At 49.4% G+C, this 19,811-nt stretch overlaps 2 protein-coding genes across 3 annotated transcripts; both read left to right on the forward strand.

The window, feature by feature from the left end:
• Positions 1 to 1,337: 1,337 nt before the first annotated feature.
• CHMP7 (charged multivesicular body protein 7) lies at positions 1,338 to 11,255 on the forward strand. 2 transcript variants are annotated; one of them, XM_055696182.1, is made up of 10 exons: positions 1,338 to 1,716; positions 2,916 to 3,090; positions 4,511 to 4,696; positions 5,410 to 5,543; positions 5,949 to 5,997; positions 6,326 to 6,445; positions 6,773 to 6,871; positions 7,823 to 7,883; positions 8,511 to 8,675; positions 9,524 to 11,255. In XM_055696182.1, the coding sequence occupies exons 1-10, from the start codon at positions 1,427 to 1,429 to the stop codon at positions 9,586 to 9,588; spliced, it is 1,344 nt and encodes a 447-aa protein (XP_055552157.1). In that variant the 5' UTR covers positions 1,338 to 1,426; the 3' UTR covers positions 9,589 to 11,255. The 2 variants fall into 2 exon arrangements, with proteins under 2 accessions (XP_055552157.1, XP_055552158.1); XM_055696183.1 differs by having other exon boundaries at positions 1,340 to 1,716; positions 8,514 to 8,675.
• A 141-nt stretch (positions 11,256 to 11,396) lies between these two features.
• LOC102053345 (D(1) dopamine receptor-like) lies at positions 11,397 to 19,617 on the forward strand. Its single transcript, XM_027803758.2, has one exon. It carries the CDS (start codon positions 15,523 to 15,525, stop codon positions 16,885 to 16,887), a length of 1,365 nt encoding a protein of 454 aa, XP_027659559.2. The 5' UTR covers positions 11,397 to 15,522; the 3' UTR covers positions 16,888 to 19,617.
• Positions 19,618 to 19,811: the final 194 nt, after the last annotated feature.

A 19,811-nucleotide genomic window follows, 5' to 3' on the forward strand; every position in this document is an offset into this window, starting at 1 on the left:
AAGTCCAAGCACAAGGGCTGATTAACCCGTGAGTGTGCCCACGAGGGGCAGGGCACACAGGTTCCAGACACAGTTCAATTCCCCCCTGCTCTGCAAGAAACATCACGTATGGCAAATGCAGTGATACAGAAATACGTAGAAGTTGGTAGCTCTGTTAAGCGACAGCGTTTGCCTCCCCCTTTTTTTTAGTAGCATTGAGTTTTACTCTGAAAACATCAGACTCCACATGAAGAAACTCCTCTCTCTTGCTCTTCTCCTGTATCCCAAGATTCACGTGATGCCTCTCGGGCAATGGGGGGAAATGGCAAACATCCTGCCACATGAAGGAAAAGAAGAAAAGAGCTGCAAAGGACAGGAAAGCCATCGCCTGTGGACATTAGTGGAGACCCAAGTCCCTGCAAAGGAGCCTGTCACAGCCTTCAGCCACCCCAGCAGGGCCAGACTGGCGCAGCCCCAGTACCGGTGTATGCTTGTGGGATGGGGACATCAGGCAGGTGCTTTAGCTATGCAGTCTCTCCCACTTCAGATCTCCTCCAGCATCAGGCAGCAGCTGCCTGCAGCGGTTGGAGGAGCTGGGCGCTGGGAGGATCCTGCTTGCTGCTGCGGTGCTGTCTTGGATGCTTGCAGGGCTTGGCAGGGGAAAGCTGTGGCTGCGGTGGCTGAACCGTCACTTCTGTGCATGGCTGGCAGCACCTGCGTACAGCACACCTGCCAACAGCCCATGCAGGGCTCTACGCCTGGCTGGGCCGCGTCTGCGACACAAGGTGACAAAACACAAATAAAACGACACCAGCTTAGTTTTGACTTGGTTCCTCTACATGTGAAGCGCAGACAGACCCCAGAGGCAAAGCAGCCCTTTGCCATGTTAATCTGGTGTGGTTCAAAGCATGAAGAGCTGCTCCCCTTGGCGTTTCCAGCAGGTGCCTTGGGTTCGGAGGGAACAGAGGGCTGGGCTGACAAGCCCCAGAGTGGGGCCCAAGGGGGAAACCCCCACCGCAGGCCCACGGCAGCCACAGCCTCCAGGCCCGACTCCAGCAAGGCAGGGGAAACCCAAGCCCTGTTCTGCAGAATTGCATCAGCCCCAATGACATCACCCTCAATGACATCACTACATGATGTCACGCACCCGGGAGGCCAGTGTCTGTGTGTTTTGTGGGCGGCGAAGGCCGGGTCAGCAGGAGACCTCGCCCAGGCCCACGCCACGCTCCCCACCCCGCAGGCCCGGCTGCCGCAAGGCCCGGCGGGAAGGCGGTGGCGCGCAGTGCGCAGGCGCAGGGCCGTACCACGGCGGGCGGGGGGCGGCGCGGGGCAGCCCACACAAAGGCGGCGGGGGGGGGAGCAGCGCGCATGCGCCCTGTGCGCCTCCCCGGCAGCCAGGCGGGTCCCGGCCGGGCGGAGGCCGCGGCGGAGCCGGGGGCTCGCGTAGATGTGCAGCCCGGGGCGGGCGCCGCCTGGGCCGGCCCCGGCGGGGGACCTGCCGCCCGAGTGGGAGACGGACGACGAGCGTATGGCTTTTCTCTTCTCGGCTTTCAAGCAGAGCCGCGAGGTGAACAGCACCGAGTGGGACAGCAAGATGGCCTTCTGGGTCGGGCTGGTGCTGGCCCGCGGCCGCCGCCGGGGCGTCGTGCGTACCTGCCTGCGGGAGCTGCAGCACGGCTTCGAGCGGCGCGGCAGCCTCCCGCTGGGCCTCGGCACCGTCCTCCGGGAGCTCCTCAGGTACCGCCGGCGGTGGCGGGGGGGGGCCTGGGCCTGGCAGCCCTCCCGCTGCGGGGGCTGGGGGCAGGCGAGGCCTCGGGGGGGCCCTGTGAGGGAGGGGAGGCCTGAGGAGGGGTGGCTGCCGAAGGCGGGGGGTGTGAGGGAGCTTTGCGCCATGGATGCGGGATAAGGAGAGCTCCATGTGTGCATGGCAGGGGGGGAGCTCTGGGGGTGCAGGGGGCCGGGGGGGAAGGCCTGGTGCCGGGCTTGGGGAGGTGGCGGCCTGCGCTGGCGGTGGGAGAGCGTGAGGGGGGTTTGTGGCGGTGCCAGGCCTTGCAGAGGAGAGGAGAGCACCGAGGGAATAGGGGGTTACCTTTTGCGGGGGGAATTTGGGAGCCCTGTGCAAGGTAAAGCGTGGACAGGAGCCAGAGGCGTTCACAGGAGGTGTGGGAGGGCAGCGGGGAGCGCGGGGATCCCAAGGGAATACTGTGCTGCGGGAGCTTTGTGTTAAATTTTGTTCCCTGAAATGCTATGGTTGTTGCGACGACCCAGTGGTGCGTGCTGTAGGGCATGTGGGGATGTGGTGTGCTGGTGTTTGCAGCCAGGCGTTTTGTGTTGTGAAATTAGAGCTTGGGGCTGATGCCCTGAAAAGATTCAAGAACAGCAGGAGCTAGCTGAGACTGTCTGTAAAATCTCTAGATCTGAGAAAAGCCATCTTTGCAATTGAATGCACGATTGAAGTGTCACAGGATAGTTGAGGTCAGAAGGCACCTCTGGAGATAATCTAGTCCAAACCCCTGCTGAAACAGGTTCTCCTAGAGCAGGTTGCACAGAATCACATCCCGGGTGGGTTTTCAGTACCTCCACAGAAGGAGACTGAAGTGTCCACCTGTCTCCTCTAAAAACTGACTCTCTTGATTTCTGTGTGCTGTGCCTCAGCAGTTTCATGTCAGAAAACTGGGAGACTTGTGAAACTGGAAAAATAGTAAACAAAAGACCTGTGGGAGGAGGTGGAGATCCCTGTGCCATTTCAATACCCAGTTGTAATACATCAAATTGTAGCTAGAAGCTGGTCTTAGAAAACGCCTTTAGGACTGTGGATGCACAAAGCCTAGATTATAGTTTCAGTTAATAATTCTTCATGCTGGCGTTCTTGCTTACTGCCAGTGAAAAAGTTTAGACTGACCGTATTCAGTTGTGCGTGCATGTCTTTTCTCTAGACGTGGCAAGCTGCAGAGGGAGTCAGACTTCATGGCCAGTGTAGACAGCAGCTGGATCTCCTGGGGTGTGGGAGTCTTCATTCTGAAGCCCCTGAAGTGGACTCTCTCCAGTGTGCTGGGTGACAGTAAAATCCCTGAGGAAGAGGAAGTTCTGATTTATGTGGAGCTGCTTCAGGTGAGTGTTGTTGAGAGCTTTCTCAAAATTATGCATCTCCAGAAAAACCGTGAGTCATTTAATATGCTAGCAAGGAAGGGTCAGGGTTGAAGACGCCTTCAATTGTACCCCTTAGGTGTTTAAAAGCCTGTAGAGAGATGGATGGAATAACTCACGGATAAGAAGTAGTATATCTACAGATGTTCCTTGAAACTAACGTCATGACTTTTCACTGACTTCCAAGAAATGGGAGAGGCAGGCTTGCTTGCTTGCCTGGGAGGGCAAGTAGTATGCTGTGAAACCGCTGTAAATCTCAGGTTTGAGGTTGTGCAAGTGTAGTATGGAAGAGAAACTTGCAGGCTGAGTGCCATCTGTTGTAGGGAGAAACGGGTGGCGTAGAAGTCACTGTCTTGTCAGTCCAGCGTATCATCGAGCAGCACTTGCATGTGCATTATTAAAGGCTACTTTCACTCCAGGGCACTTGCTTTCAGCTTGCCTTTTCAGATGTGATTAGAACTGCCCTTGGATCCTGTCAAAGACCCTTTTCTTTGGCATGTTGTTAGTGGTAGGCTTGTGGGTTGCATTGTGAATTCACGTAATTCATTGCTGCTCAGTCTGACTTGGATGGTGCAGTGCTGGCTGTCGGGACCTTGGGGTCCTGTCTGTGTTATTCTGTGACTGTTAAAATTAGCACCAAGACTTGCTGCTGTTGCATGCAGGTGGTGCCTAAATGACTGGAACCGGCAGAAGTGCAAGAACCCTTTAGATGTGTTCCTTTATTTGTAGTTACTCTGACATCAGACGGTGTCTCCCCTCTGCAGTGGGCATTCCACAGCCCTTTCAAGAGGGTGTGCGCACGGGGGAGGAGAGAAACTTCTTCAAAACGCTGCCTGGAAAACCACAAGCCTTGATGGGGAATCGGGGGGTGGATGGAAAGAGTTGTTTCTGTAGTCTCAAGTGGACCATAATCCTCACCTGAAATGGGGAAGGCTTTTCTTTTTCCCTTGCCTGCACACACGTGGTGCAAAATGACTTGGTGCACGCAATTACGGTGTGGAGTAAGGAAAAGCTTTTATTGGGTTTAAACTTGCGGCAGAGGGGAGGTGGATTTCAAGAAGTGCAGAGGAAGCCAACCTGCTGCCTGTGTAGTTCCTATGTTGTTCCATGATGTTTGTACAGGGAATGTGAATAGTGTAGTTTTGGTTCTCCTGGAAAACCGTGCTATTTTTCATTCCATTAACGGTGATATTTTTTAAAGCGTTGTAATTGCTTTTGAATGTTAACGTACAACTCATTCTGAAAGTCTGTCTAGACAAAAACAATGCGTCTTTAACTTTTCACCATCAGCGTGTGGGAGGAAGCAGGTGTGGACTTGGCAGCTGTTGTGAGAGAAGGAAGAGTGCTGTGTAAACTAATAGACAGCTCTGTTCCTTCCCTTCAGGAGAAGGCAGAGGAAGTTTATCGCCTGTATCAGAACTCTGCGCTTTCTTCTCACCCGGTTGTTGCCCTCTCTGAGCTGCGTTCCCTCTGTGCCAATGTTTGTCCAGATGAAAGGACGTTCTACTTGCTGCTTCTCCAGCTGCAAAAGGAAAAGAGGGTCACGATCCTGGAACAGAATGGAGAGAAGGTACAGGGTAAAGGTGACTGCTTTTGGGTGGTATAATCCCTGTCTTGCATTTCGTCTGGCTGGAAAGAATACTTTATTGGCTAAACATAGGTGTTCTTTGTTTGGAAAAGTAAAATCTATGCACTCCAACATTGTGATTTGGTTATAGGTGAGATTCAATCCTCCTTCGTGCATAACAGGTTCTTTAAACATTTGCAATATTGCCTGAGTAATTTAACAGCTAGAAAATTGGCAGATGCTGTCGTTGTCTACCTGCAGGTTGACTGTTTCCAGCTACCCAAATTAAAGTCACTCCACACCACTGGAATCAGCGTTCCACTTTCTGTGGAAAGGTTCTCCTGTCTGTCAGTAACTACGGAGATGCAGGTGCTGTCATCTCTAAGATGGCAGGTTTCCCTGTAGTGTTCTGCACTATACAGTTCACTACTGAGGTACTCGGAAGTGTGACATTGCCATGCACTGTTCAGAGCACCAGGACAGCTTTAAATCTTTAGGGTGTCCTGTTAAGGCTTTCTGTTTTCATGCTGATGTTACTTGATCCTGTCTAGTTTAATATTAGACTATATGGTGACTGGTACGTCCTCATGGCTCTATGACGAGGTTAAAACTGGGGGTGTAAAAGCATCTTTTCTTTCCATCAGAGTGAAAGTATTTCTACAGCAGGCGTAGGTTCTGGAGACAAGGGGCTTGAGCATGTGGTTCTCTTTCTTTAGATCGTGAAGTTTGCCCGAGGTCTTCATGCCAAAGTCTCCCCAATGAACGATGTGGACATTGGAGTCTATCAGTTGATGCAAAGCGAACAGCTGCTGTCACAGAAGGTGGAGTCCCTTTCCCAGGAAGCAGAGAAGTAATTTGGGGAAGGGTGGTGGGAAGAGTGTCTGTGTAATGTAGATCTTTGTATTCCTGTGACATAGTTAGAACGAAGCTGTTCTCTGAAAGCACGAGTTATTCTTTCCTGTTCAGTAAACATAGTAGCCACAGTCATGTGGTAGGGCAGGTTTTCCAGTCTTTGTTTCCTGTCCCTGTGAAAACAACGGGCAGCGAATGGATGTCAGAAGTTTTCGCAGAGATTTGGAATGCATTCAAGGACTGCTTCAGAGAAGCAGCAATGGCTTAAGGGTGGTTGTATCAAAAATGCATCGTTACTCGGTCACCTCTGCGGCAGAGCAACGTAGTGAGGATAGTTGCTGATTTGTAAAATAACTACTGCTTGCAAAGGAATAAGCTGCTTTTCCTTCTTGCATCTGTACAGGTGTAAAGAGGATGCCCGGAGTGCTTGTAGAGCTGGGAAAAAGCAATTGGTAAGTATTGTTCTATTTGGAAGGAACTACAAGCTAAGTGTCTTGGAGCTGGTCCCTAACTGCAGATGATGACCAGGGCTAGACATGGTATTCTTAATCTTGCATGTGTTGAAGTGGTGTTCCTGAGGCCAAGGGTCTCCTTAAGGTGAAAATAAGAATATATTTGTCCAGAGTGAAAAATGGAATTATCTAGCTCTTAAAACCAGCTCTGGGGTGTGTTTTTGTACCTTGCTGCAGAGGAATTGCTATATTTATTTTTTTTTTTTTTTTTTTACACTTTCTTGGAGTGCTGCCTGGTTTGTGATCCAAGTCTGTGTAATGTCTCCAGGCCCTGAGATGCTTGAAGTCCAAAAGAAGGACGGAAAGGCGCATTGAAGAGCTTCATTCCAAGCTGGATGCCGTGCAGGGGATCTTGGATCGTATATATGCCTCCCAGACTGACCAGATGGTAGCGTGTTAATTTTGTCCATCTCGCTTTAGCCTCACTCTTCTCATCTGTGCCGCTTTACCTGCTTGTCAGAGCTCTTGCCTGTGGGGTGCGAGCTGGCTGGTAGGACTTTATTCTCTGCTCTAGGAAACAGAATTGTTTTTGTTATTGTTGGGATATCGCTCTGAATAAACCTGCTTTTGTGGTTCAGTTTTCTGCTTGGATGTTAATGTTTCTCTGAGGGTCCTGCTTGGAAAACAGGTCTTCAGAGAAGGTTACGCTGCCTGTTTTTTGTTCTTAGCACTGTGCATCTCAAGGTTTTTTTTTAATTTTATTTTTTGTTTAAAGGTATTTAACGCCTATCAAGCTGGTGTGGGAGCTCTGAAACTGTCTATGAAGGATGTTACTGTGGAGAAGGCGGAGAACCTGGTGGATCAGATACAAGAGGTACTGAAATAAGAGCACATCTACATGAACAAGCAAGTGGTGTGTAGATGTACACAGCAAGCTTGCCCAGCTGTTAATGCTGAGGCTTCTGGCGCTGTTTGGTTCCTGTTCCATATGTCACCGGAGCAAACAGACATGATCTTTTTAGATCGGCAAGGAGAGGTCTTCAGATGACTGGCTGCATGTGGTTTTATGTATTTGCATTTATTGCTGGCTAGTAGTCACAACTTATGTTAAACGTGTGTATTTCACACGTTCTTTTGGTTAGCAATGTTGTGCAAGCACGCAACTTTCCTAGGGAATGTTGAGCAAGGTCTGTTCATACCTTTAGAAGCTGGAATGCAACTATGTGCATAAAAACAGGCTCTTAAAACTGCCAAACCCGTGATCTTCTGTAATTCGGTAAGGGAAAGGAGAAGAATTTATTTTGAATGAATTGAAATGAAGAGAGCAATCTGTCTGCACAAGCTGGTGTAAAAAACAGAAAAGGATTACTTTTTTAGCAGCTTCAGCCCGGTGTACTTAAACAGTGACTTCAACTAGTGAGAAGCTATCTGTAAAATTTCATAGCGGAGATGTATTGGTCTTCAGCTTCCTTATTTTAATAGCCTAAGCCACCGTATAAGCTCGTTACTTAGAGGAAAAAGCTAAAATTAGCAGGGTTATTTTTTTCCACTATGAAATTCTGTTTCAGGTTAGATCCTCAAACATGCTACTTGGTCTTGTAGCACTTCTGATAAATCTTCCATGTTACTGCTTCCACTAGTGAAAAAGCTGTCATGTTGGGAGTCTCTTTTGCAGTAGTACCTGCTGTCTTTAAGTCAACTTCTGATTTTTTTTGGTTGGTTTGTGTTTTTTATTTTTTGTTATTTCTAATTTTGACACAGGTGGCTACAGTAAGACATAAGATTAATTTATATTCTGTATCAAACGCTGTGTATTTTTCCTCAGCTTTGTGATACTCAAGATGAAGTAGCCCAGACTCTGGCTGGAGTGGGGGTCAATGGTCTAGGTATGTTTGGGGGTTTTCATCCTTCTCTTTTTTTTTTTTTTTTTTTTTTTTTGCCACTTCTGGCCCTTTGTGCTGCTATCCCTTCCCTGCTTCCTCCCCACACGTGTCTAGCCCTCCTTCCTGGGAGGATAAGCACTTACTGAAATACCGAGGCTGTTGCTGCTGGTGCCTTGAGAGGGAATGAGGACTAACAAGGGTGGGTTTCTTTGACAGCGGGTTGCAGGGGAATCGGCATTTGTGCATCTCCAGATCCTTGTAGTCTCTTAAGTGTTGGTGGGTTTCAGTTCAGAGTTGTGCAGTGTTGATTTAAATCTGTTTTTAGAATGGCTGCCACTTTGTTTTTTAAGTGATGATCTCTTTCCTCTGACCTGTGTGTTGCTGCAGCTTGTTCGTCTCTGCTGAAATGTTTTCTTGCCCTTAGATGCCTCAGCACAAGCACTTCTAAAGGAGTAGCTTCTTCCTGAGATCAGGACTGAATTTTCACTGTTAGAAGCAGCACAGGGAGTTCCTTATTGTTATGAGTAATGATGGATGGGAGTAATAATACCTCGCTTAAACTGGGATCTCACTCTGTGCTGCAAAGACACTACTTAACTCTGCTGGGAACTGAATGTTTTCTTTAATCAGCAGAGACGGACGCTGAGGAACTTGAGAAGGAGCTGGACAGTCTCCTCCAGGACTCGACTAAGGAGCCTGTAGATCTGCCTCCTGTTCCCCAGAAGGTGCTGGATCTACCTATTTCTGATGCTGAGCTTGAAGCTGAATTGGAAAAGCTCTCTGTTTCTGATGGAGGTATGGATGTCAGCAAGTAGCGTTAGCTGGCTGCTATTACGGTCTATGACAGCCTTGTAAAATGAGGGATGTCTAGCAGAACTCAAGTCTGAACCGGAATTTTTCCCAATTCCAGTTACACAGTTGAAAGCAAGCTCTCCTGGTATCCCTGCCAGGTGCTCAGTAGCATTGTCTGTCACTACCAGACTCTGTCTTGAGAGAACTTCCCTCTGTGCTAGAAATCCTGCCTGGGCTTTCTGCCATGGGGTATAGGAAAGTTGAAGGCCCTATGAGGGAGCTAGTGTGTGGACTAATTATTTTTTGTTGTCGTTAAACCAAGCCTGTACAAAGCCAGCCAGTGTTTTTTATCTCTTCTGTTAACGGTGATAAAGTAGACCATCAGTTTCATGCCTGTTGCTGCCAAGCACACAGCATCTTCTCTGTTCTGTGCTTACTATGTCTTGTGTGTTATGGGTATGACGTCTGCTTAAACTAGTACTAAACTAGTCTTGATTTAGTAACAGTGAGTGACCAGAGCTTACGGGCTTGAACTGCATGCTGAGCTTCCCCTAGACCTGTCGGGGACGGGGGTAGATTTCATCAACAGATTCCTGAAAGGAAAATTAAACAATGTCAGAGGACTGTCCATACATTTTTCTTCCTATTTGGGCAGCTGATACTGTCAGGTTTCACAGCAGGAGAACACTCGGTGTCCCCTCTCAAACCTGAAGCGTGGGTTTCTGAGAGAATTCGATTGAATATTGAAGCACTGAGGTGCTCTGAAGCTGTATTTGTTAGTTACGGACGTGGTTGATCTAGTCCCTCTTACTGATGAAAACTGATCTCTCTCTGTTGCAATTTTCTTTTAGATTTGGCACAAAAGACTCCCTCTGCTTCCCCTGAACCCAAAACAGCTCTGGGACTGAATCTCTAAAGACCCAACAGAATCCTGTTGCTGCAGTTTGAGAAGTTGTCTTAAAGTCCCTTAACTAATGACTAGAACTTCTGGCGAGAGGGGTAACACTCCTCTGTTCTTCATGGATATCACTTTGCTCAGCAACAGGATCTCCTGCCGTGACAATCCACTCTGGAACTGGCCCCCAGCTGGTGTTTGTCATCTGTGCCAACATCTGCACTGGTCTCAGTTTGACTTGTGATCCCAAGTCACTCTGCGACATCCAGTCTTCCCTTCTGGGAATGCAATTCACTATTCTGCCCAGTGAAGATGAACTCTTCTGTGTCCATAACAGCGCTCGTTTTGGTTTGGGCTTTTTTCCTTTGCTGTGGCTGATGTTGAGTACCTGAATTGCAGCAGTATTGCAGTTGCTCAACATTTGGCTGTTTGTGTGGTTGTTTAAAACACTTGGCACCTAACTTATGTCAAGGACGGTACTTATCTGCAAGAAGCTTAAACACCTGTTGGTAGTTCTATCCCTCCCTGTCTGTATTTTGCACGGTCGTGGACAACTAGACACTGTAACTGTTAAATTGTAGGAGATTTTGTTGTTGCTCTAGGGGGCAGCAATTGCAAGCACAAGACAAAAATAATTCCTCTTTCTGTAAAGACTCTAAGGCCTTAAAAGGGAGACCTGCAAAAGATTTTAAATGAAGGAGTTTCTTACACTGCCTGTTGTGACAGAGGCTTGTGGTCACTATAAATACAGTTTTCTGCTTGCCCTTACTTGAAGCCTGAGCTGTTCGCTATTTTTCTATCTTCCCTGTTTGCAGAACTTCTTCGGGAGCTGCAGGGTGATTTGCTTTGAGCTCCCCTATTGTGCGATTGGAGGTGGGAGGAGAAGGGATGCATCGTTTTCCCTTTCCGAGAGGACAGTTTCATATAACAGCCCGGACGTTCCCTTCAGTCCTGATGTTGCAATTCCACAAGATTATGGGTTATTAGAAAGCCCCAAAACAAAACCCTGTAAATGTTTCTAATGAAAAAAAGAAAAAAGCACAGCAACTGAAGGTGTGTTTTAGAGGCTGTCTTCACCCATCAGAAGTGAAATCGTCATCTTTTGCAGGTCACTTTTTTATTATGGGTATGCACATGGAAGAGCAGAAAGCCCGATACTGAACATGAATAAATTTAATTCTTTCAGGAGGGGAATGTGCTATTAACTGGGCTTTCTGCACACAGAGCCTGTGCGTGGCAGGGGAGTGACTAGCTACGTGGTGGGGTGTAACCAGTCCTCCCCTCCCTGACTTGGAATGTATTCCTGTCACCATTTCTGCGCTGCCTCTTGTACCAAGCTCCATTGCTCGAGCTATGTGGATGGCAGCTTGGGTGAATGGTAAACTAGGGCTGGAGCTCCCGTGTCCTGTTCATTATTGAAGACCCAGCTTTTAGCCCCAGAGGACAGAGGAAGAAGTTACAGGTGTCACCAGGGTGTTGTGTTGGCTCTGGCTTCATTGTCGCTTTGTTCCAGAGCGCAGGCTCCTGCCAGAGAAGGTGTGCTGTCGCCAGCTAGCAGTTTACCCAGGCTGCACACGGAATTGTGTGAAATGACTTGAAGCTCTGTATTCCTTTCCTTTGTAAGTAAACGGGAGAAAAACCACTGTCTTCTCTGCCTACGTGTAATAAAGGGGAGGGGAGGAACCGGAGTCCCTTGTGGTGCCTCTTTTTCTTTCCCTGTGCCACAGATCACTGCCATATCCGTGCTGTTCCAGCCGTGCTTCTGCATCTATAAAGCTTGTCTGCTGAAAGTAAATGGGCGGATTCCTGGGCTGCTTTGTCGAAAACCAAACTGAGTATCTGCTGTACCAGACTTTGATTTCTCCGAGTCTTCACTCTGTGTTTAAAAAAAGCCCAACAGTGACGTTTAACCTTTTAAAGTTGTCTTTTACCAAGTAGCCTGTGCCGGATTTTGGGTTGTACAGCCTTAATTTTCTGAGTAGCGTTTTGGAAAGGCTTGTTTCTTTTTCTTTCCTTCAGCTTGTCTTATCTTTCCACTTCTTTTTTTGTCGTTGTGCCTCTCACAAACATGCAGTTTCAAGGCTGGCACAGAACACCGTCCTTTGCCTCACCCACCTTGCTGTGGAGGAAACTGCTGCGCTAGGAAGTCAGTTCTAACGGACCCCTTGGTTTTGTACTGAACCTTTTTCGTAAGCCTTTTTCGGGGACAGTTTTTATCCAGCTCCTTTTTCTGATTGTAATTAAGCAGCACAGCCGAGGAGACTGGTGCTGTTTTTTTCCTCTGAAGACAATGCCTCTAAATGAGTAACCTGGCGTATAAACTGCTCAAAACAAATTACTCCTACTTCCCTCTGATACTAAGATGCCTGAAGTAAGCTTTGAATTTGCAGGCAGTCAAGCCTGTTTCCTTTGGCAAGAGGTTTGATCTGAACTGGCGTGCTGAGCCCTGGAGAGCTACTGTGGGGTTTTTGTGGTTTTTTGTTTTTTTGTGGGGTGTGGTGTTTTGTGTTTGTTTTTTTTTTTTTTTTTTTTTCAGGGCTCAGGTTTTGCTTACAGCCAGTATCACTGGATTTTTTTAAAATTCATCTGACAACCCCTTGCCTTCTCCCCTGCTATCAGAACTTGTACCTTCTCTGGAAGTAAGGTGCAAAGTGATTCCTGTAGGAATAAACGCTCTCCTGTGGTTCTGTAACGCATCGGACTGAGACAGCCGTTCTGGAAGAGACATGGAAGAGTTAAACCCAAGCAGCTGCTGCTTTATTTGAAGTGGCTTGTAATTTTCTTCCTTTGATGCAGAGTGAGGAATGTAATCAAGATGGCTGAATAGAGAATTTTAAGTATATTTTGGTGAGACAGCAGGGAAGGGAAATAGAGGGCAGTTTCTTGCTGGGTGAGGAAATTAAATATAAAAACCTAGAGCTGAATTGCCACTAAACTGGTATCTTATCATATTTGAGTGCTGTTTAAAATAGTACTTAACTTGATTCTCAGAAAAAATAGCAGCTGCTTATGTGAGGAAACAGCAACTGTTTAGTAATATAATGCAATAGAACGGTTTTCTCAGTCGAGAAGATTGCATCTAGCAGGCAGGAGGCGTTAATCTGTGAACATGAGTAACTGCCAGTATTTCGTTTGAGTAATTGCGTTTTGTTTGCCGATGACAGCGGGGTTAACAGTCCTTTCTTCATTAGGTGAATGCCGAGATGCACAGAAATCGGATCGTACGTTGGATCCCTTCCCATCCTGTCTTCCCCCCGCCAACCCAGCTTTGAATGTTTGCTTCAGTGTAAGTTGTGTGCAAGGGCGAGATCCTTTCTTAAGACGTTTTTCAGCTCCTAAGGAGGAGGCAGGCTTCCTTTTATCTCGAGGAATGATTTCCTGGAACGCGTCCTGGCTTCGCGTGTGCGACCTAAGCGTGCCGTGAGCTCCTGTTCCAAGCCCCTGCCATGATTTTAATGCTGTGTGACAGATCACCTGCCGTCGCCGCTCTCTTTGAGAGCAGTGAGAGCATCATCCTCTTTGCGTTTTGCAACTTAAAAATCTTCGTGCTGGGTCTAGGGAACGTGAGAAAAACGCCTGTTAGGGCACAGAGGACAATGCATCTGCAGGTGTCCTTGCGTGGTTTAGTGCACTGCCAGGGTCCTGGGGTGTCTGGGCAGTCGGGTGGCCCTTCTTTTCTTCTGGTGATGTTCTGGTCAGGAGGAAGGGAGCTGGCCTAACGCAGAAGACCCCAGGGAGGGTGCAGAGCCGTGAGCCGGCTCTTGGTGCCATCCAGCTGCTCTGCCTGGCGTAGGCACTTGGCAGGAGCAGGCTGCCGACGGTGGAACTAATGAGGCTTAATTAAACAAAGCCTTTAGAAGTAAATGCTGTGACATGCTGGCAACAAGTTTCTTTAACCTATCACAAAGCAAGTGTGCTGTTTACTTTAGGAGTCAGCTTCTTGGTGCTGTATCTCTGAGAGAATAATTGTGCTCAGGTTTGAAAGTTGCTCTTGGGCAGTTCCTGCTCTAGCTGGGTTGGTGCAAAGCCTGGGTCGCAGGGTCAGGTTAATTAAATCTCAGTGTAGCTGAGCTGGTTCTGTATAGATTGGCTGCTGCTTTCTTCAGAAGTGGTATGTGTGACAGGCAAAGGCACAAGTGACCATGATACACTACAGCAACTACAGGTGTAATGAGTGAATTAATGCTGAGCTGCCTGGTCGTTTTCTCAGTTTGACTTGGAAAGTGTTTGCTGCTCTTTCCCACCTCGGCCAGTATACCAGCAAGGCGTTTCTCAAAACAGGTCCCCGTTTAAGCAGCTGTTACAGAGCCAGCTCTTGAGGAAACTTTGCTTCCTAAAGGATTTTTCTGACATGTCTTCATCAAAGGAGCCTTTTTGCTTACAGAGTGGCTTTAGTTACGAAGTGATGGACTCCAAGTGCTTCCAAGGCTAAACTGTGCCTTAGTAGATCAGACCTGGTTCCTAATACTGTGGTGTTTTCCCCACGATGTAAGAGGGGGGAGTCTTGGGGTGAGAGTCAGTCTGGAGTGAGAGCCCCCGGCTGTGCCCCCACCTTCGGCACGGCAGGCTGGGGCTGTCCGGCTCTGCTCGGCCCCCGTGCGAGGGGGGGAGCTGTTCTGAGTTTTTGGAGGCACGGTTGGTAAGAGTTGCGAGGAGACCTCTTTGGAGGTGACGGCTGTTTGCTGACAGGGCTGGGTGCTGTGCTGGAACGGTATCTTGATTTTTCCTGTTAATGTTTTTAGCTGCTAGTCGATCGCTGAGGTGACAGCTAATGTGGAATTAGCTAGGAGTTAAAGAACAGTGAATTTGAAAGAGAAGCTACCTTAGACTGCTTCGCTAAAAGTACCTTTATTCAGGATAAAAACTTGTCAAAGTGGTGTTCGGTATCCTCTTTGGTTCTACATGTAACCTCTACTGAAAGCCTGAAAACTGTGCTTTGTCTGGCAATGTCAGAAAGCAAAACTTCAAGATTTGTGCAAGCTTTTCATTTTTGTGTGTATGTTACCTTTTTTTCTTTTTTTTTTTTTTCTTGTTTTTTTCTCTGTGTGGACACAAAGGAATTTTGCAGTGGAAAGTGAATGCCATTTTTGCAGCACTTGCAGCTGGGCGGCTCGGGACAGGGGGGAGGAACTGGTTTAGGGTCATATGTTTGAGCCGTGACTCAGTGCCTGTGCGGTGAATTGAAGTGTCTTTTATTCAGAGATCAAGCACGCTAAATTTCCTTGCTGATCTGCATTGAAGACCCTGAAATCCCACTCGAATGTTTGTTGTTTCACCCTTTCCATCCTATCGCCTAATTCCCAAGCGACTTACCCTGTCAGCTGCAGTCTTCCAGTGCCACGTTCTTCTTGGCTGACAGAGGATGGACCTGGTGAGTGGGGGACCTGGTGTGTGGGCAGAGACAGACCTCACCTGTGTGAAATCCAGAGGCAATTAGCAAGAGGGAAGAGCAGAGAGCAGAGCAGCCTGTTTTATGAGCAGAGAGGGTCCGTCCGCAAGAGCAGAGAGAGCTCGGATTCCCTCTTGCATCTGGCAGCAAGTCGCAGCCTGGCCGCTGCAGAAGGGATTGACTGGGATTCTGTAGCGGGCGCAGATCAACAAGGGATGAAGAGCTGCCGAGAGAGGAAGGCTTGCAGCAAAGCCTTCCCAGCTCGCTCGAGTGCCGGAGGTGAGTGCCAGCTCTTTCATGAGCAGCAGGCTGCGGAGAAAGAAAAGTGGGGTGGGAGGCGAGAGGGGAAGAAATGAAACGCCACGCTGTCAGGAGGAGACTTGGAAAGGGACGAGAGCTTCGAGCAGTTTTCCTTGTGCTGGGTTGCCTGGCTGGGTACGAGAGCTGGGAGGACTGCAGCTGGTGCTTCCGAGATGTCAGCGGAGCCGTGAAAAGGGGGTTTGGATGCTGGTGGAGTCTTGGAACAGCTGTGAAACCTCTCAAGGGACTGGAACAAAGGGCAACCCATGGATGGTTTTTACTCCTCCGCAGAAGGAGGTGGGCAGGGTGGGATCAACGACACCAGCAGTAGGAAGAGCTGGGCAGAGGAAGGCAACTCAGAGTTGTTCTTCCGTGTGGTGACAGCTGCCTTACTTTTCCTTCTCATCCTCTCCACGCTCCTGGGCAACACCCTGGTGTGTGTGGCTGTGGTCAAGTTCAGACACTTGCGCTCTAAGGTCACCAATTTCTTCGTTATCTCCTTGGCAGCGTCCGACCTCTTTGTGGCTCTACTGGTGATGCCCTGGAAGGCTGCCACCGAGGTGGTGGGCTTCTGGCCCTTTGGGGCTTTCTGTGATGTTTGGGTGGCTTTTGATATCATGTGCTCCACAGCCTCCATTCTCAACTTGTGCATCATCAGCGTGGACCGTTACTGGGCCATTTCCAATCCCTTCCGCTATCAGAGGCAGATGACACAGCACGTGGCTTTTGTCATGATCGGAGTGGCTTGGCTACTGTCCCTCTTGATTTCTTTCATCCCTGTGCAGCTGAAGTGGCACAAGGATCGTGAGCGACTTAGCCTGCGGGAGCCAGGTTTGAACGTCACCAGGGAGGAGGAGAACTGTGATTCCAGCCTCAACAGGACTTACGCCATCTCATCGTCTCTCATTAGCTTCTACATCCCTGTTGCCATCATGATTGTGACGTACACTCGCATCTTCCGCATTGCTCGGCGGCAGATCCGCAGGATCTCCTCCCTGGAGAGGGCGGTGGAACATGCCCAGAATTGCCACAGCAATGACTGCCCTCACGAGGCCTCCCTGGAGAACTCCTTCAAGAGGGAGACCAAGGTCCTCAAGACCCTTTCCATCATCATGGGCATCTTTGTCTTCTGCTGGCTGCCCTTCTTTGTGCTCAACTGCATGGTGCCCTTCTGTAGTGCTGACCTCCATGAGCCAGGAGAGCTACCTTGTGTCAGCGAGGTGGTCTTCAACACCTTCGTCTGGTTCGGGTGGGCCAACTCTTCTCTCAATCCGATCATCTACGCCTTCAATGCAGATTTCCGGAGAGCTTTTGCAACCATCTTGGGCTGTGGCTGCCTTTGCCCCAGCAATGCAGTGGAGACAGTGAACTTCAGCAACCAGCTGGTCTCCTACCACCATGACACCACCTATCAGAAGGAAGTGGTGACCCTCAGCTGCCCCCAGCTCCTTCCCCATGCTGTTCTGCCCATGGAAAACAACGAGGTGTCCTTTGACCGTGTTTCTCAGGTCTCCAAGCCCACTCGCAACACCTGCCCTGTGGATGCCTTGCCTGCCGCCATGCACCAGGAGTGTGAAACGACCGTCTCGCTGGAGAAGATCACACCTTTCACCAGCAATGCGTTCGATTGAGGCAGGGTTGGGAAAAGGGTGGCGGGATGGTCCCGAGGAGAGACGGAGGCTGGCACAATATTGCCCATTTCTGGAGGAGATTGAGGGTGATGTGGCTATTGCACGCTCTGTCTGGGCAGGAGTTTGTATGCAATAGCCAGAGTGATTTTCCACGTGGCTGAAGGGGTTCAGATCCGTGGGTTTGTAACATTCTGTTTCAGACTCAGCCCTGGTGGGCAGTTGAGATCTGTGTCGCTGCTCTCTCTAGTTGACCCATGGGAAAACGCTTTTCACAAAAGATGACAGTGGAAGGGCTGGAATTCCACGTTCCTTGTGACTTCAGCTGGGAAAGCAGAGACTTATGTGGTCTGCGGAGCCTCTCCGTAGTCAGCGAAGCGGAAGCGCGGCTGTGCTGGTGGAGAGAGAGGCTGCTTTTGCCACTGCCTGTGTCTAACAGGCCATCAACCCGCGCCTGCTAAATGGACACAAGCCAAATGCAACTGCTTACTTGGTGATAACTGCTGCTGGCGTAACGAGATAATCCTGCCCTGTGCTCAGCGGGATGGTGCTGTGCTGGGTAGCAGCCTTTAGCTAGGGAAACCCACTAGGAAGGAGGTAATGGCCTTGCTGGGAGAACTCGTAGGCTCACCTCTGTCTCTTTGTTGCTCAGGCAAATGATCCTGCAGGTCTGAACAGGTAAGCAGCCACCTTCCCTGGAGCCCGAGGCTGTGCTTGGTAGCAGCTTGTCTGGAGCGTGTTGGATTCCGGGAAGGATTCGCACGCTGAAGGTCTGCTCCGGCCCCTGGAGCCAGAGCCAGCCTCTCTCAGCTGGGCCGGGCGCAGCTGAGGGCTGAGCTGAGCAAGGTGAGCTGTGCTTTAGCCCCAGGATGCCGGGCCGTTTGCTTGGAGCCTTCCGGAACGAGGGCGCCTGAGCAACGAGAGCAGAGGAGAAAAATCAGATGTTAAAGAAAGAACGTTTGTTGGTTTGGTTTCTGCGCCTCTGCCACATCTTCCGTCAGTCAGGTCCTCCTTTCCCTCAACTCTTTCTTCCCCCTTTCACTTTGTTCTCCCTCTGATTCCCTTCCTCCCCCATTTCATTAAGGATCCTCCCCTTGCTGTCTCATTTCAATAATAACGGCTTCTGTGGCAGTGCTCTTTGCTCACCTGTACTCTTTAATTAGCCTCTCCTGTGTGTATGGGAGCTTGTGTCTGGTTAGCTGGGGGGGGAAACGGCAAGTGCACGGCCCCCAGCGTCTCCCTGCCAGCTCCGACACGGCCCCCAGGGTCTCCCTGCCAGCTCCGACACGGTTGACTTAAGAAAGGCGTTTTGATCGGTGCCTGGTTAAACGCCGCAGCAGCGAGCGGCACATCCACGTCGTCTTGAATCCGAGACATCTTTAGCTCTCTGGCACGGCAGAAAAGCCTCCTCCCCTCCCCAGCAAACGTTAACAAAGAGAAAAATCAGGTGGTGATAATTGCAGAGTAACGGTAATTATTAAATAGAGCCAAATTATAGTCGAGTTCCAGCATCAGCAGCGTGGGAGGGGAGCAGAGCTCACCAGATCTCAAAGGTCGATGCTTGCTTAGAAAAATCGAAGCGCTGATAAGACTCAACCTCATGTAGAACCATCTCCGCGTGCGGCAGCGGTGGCTGGCTGGCAGGACCGAGACAGTCCTGGGGTTTTTCAGCTCTGGGAGGTCGGCACAGCCTAACTTAGGGAAGGAGTTGTTGTTCTGACACAGGGACAATGCCCTGGCGCGTTTCTAGGAGGCCCAACGTGACTGACTTCATTCGAACGTTGCTGCAGTATATATGTATACATAAAATAATTTCCCACAGCCGAAGCAGGATGTTGTAGAGCGTGTGGCATGGTTGTGCTTTACTTGAGGACTCCTGGCTTGGTGGTGAGCGGGAGTCAAGAGTACCCAGCTTTTCTCAAAGCAGCACTGTCCTGGCCCCCCTGTTTTTGAAGAGTTTACTGATACTTGTGGCAAAATTTCGGGGCTCAGTCCCCGAGACTGGAGAGAAACGAGTAGCTCCGTGTATCGCTGTGATTATGGTGAGTTGCAGGGTGAACCCGCAAAAGAAAGACGGCAGAGAGGGTGATGTGATCCATTTTTTTTTTTTTTTTTTTTTTTTTTTTTTTTTTGGTCCACTTATTGTCTGCGTTTAACTTGTGTTGGGGACCATGGCACGGTGGGGGCTCTCACGGTGCAGTATCCCAGCTCCCTCCGGTTGGGCATCCCACCTGCCTGGCCAGTCTCGTGGGTGGCCGACACCTTCCTGGCATTGACAGCGGAAGAGACGAGGTGGTGACAATGAGCTAAACCAAAAACTTCCAGGTTCCAGCACCGGCCTTGGCACATTACAGACGTTCCTGTGGTCAGTCTGGGAAAGGGACACCAGTTCCAAACTGGTGGAGCTCGAGCTTGCTTTGGCAAAAATGCACCTTGTTTATCTGCTTTTAGAACAGTTGTTGTTTTTTGTTTTGTTTTTTTTTCTTCCCCCCCGCCTCCCCATCCTAAGTTCATACAGCATACTGCTACATCCCTGCTGGTATTTCAGGGATGAGTGAAATTAATGTAAAATTAACGTGAGTCAGGACCAGTGTGTGTTTGCCGTTCCTGCCCTGTAATCCCAGGTGAGCCAGTTCACTTTCTGGAGCTCTGGTTTTGCTGTGGGTGAACAGGGAGCAGCAGCATCTGTTCACGCTGCAGCCAGGTTGTAAAAATAAGTGGGTTGGGGTTTTTTTTGGGCTGTCAGCACTGAGCAGCCTAGGTAAGAATAAAAGGAGTAAAAAGGAGCTCAAATCCAATTCGATGTGAGCTGGATTGTGGAGTGAGGTTACAAACTGGCATCTTTAACGCTCTGGGTGTCCCTTTGCTGCTGTGGAGGTGCTGGGGGTCCAACTTTATCTCATTAGGGGCCTGGCTACATGAAGAGA

The sequence above is a fragment of the Falco cherrug genome, chromosome 18, assembly GCF_023634085.1.
Source record: "Falco cherrug isolate bFalChe1 chromosome 18, bFalChe1.pri, whole genome shotgun sequence".
Taxonomy (NCBI): domain Eukaryota; kingdom Metazoa; phylum Chordata; class Aves; order Falconiformes; family Falconidae; genus Falco; species Falco cherrug.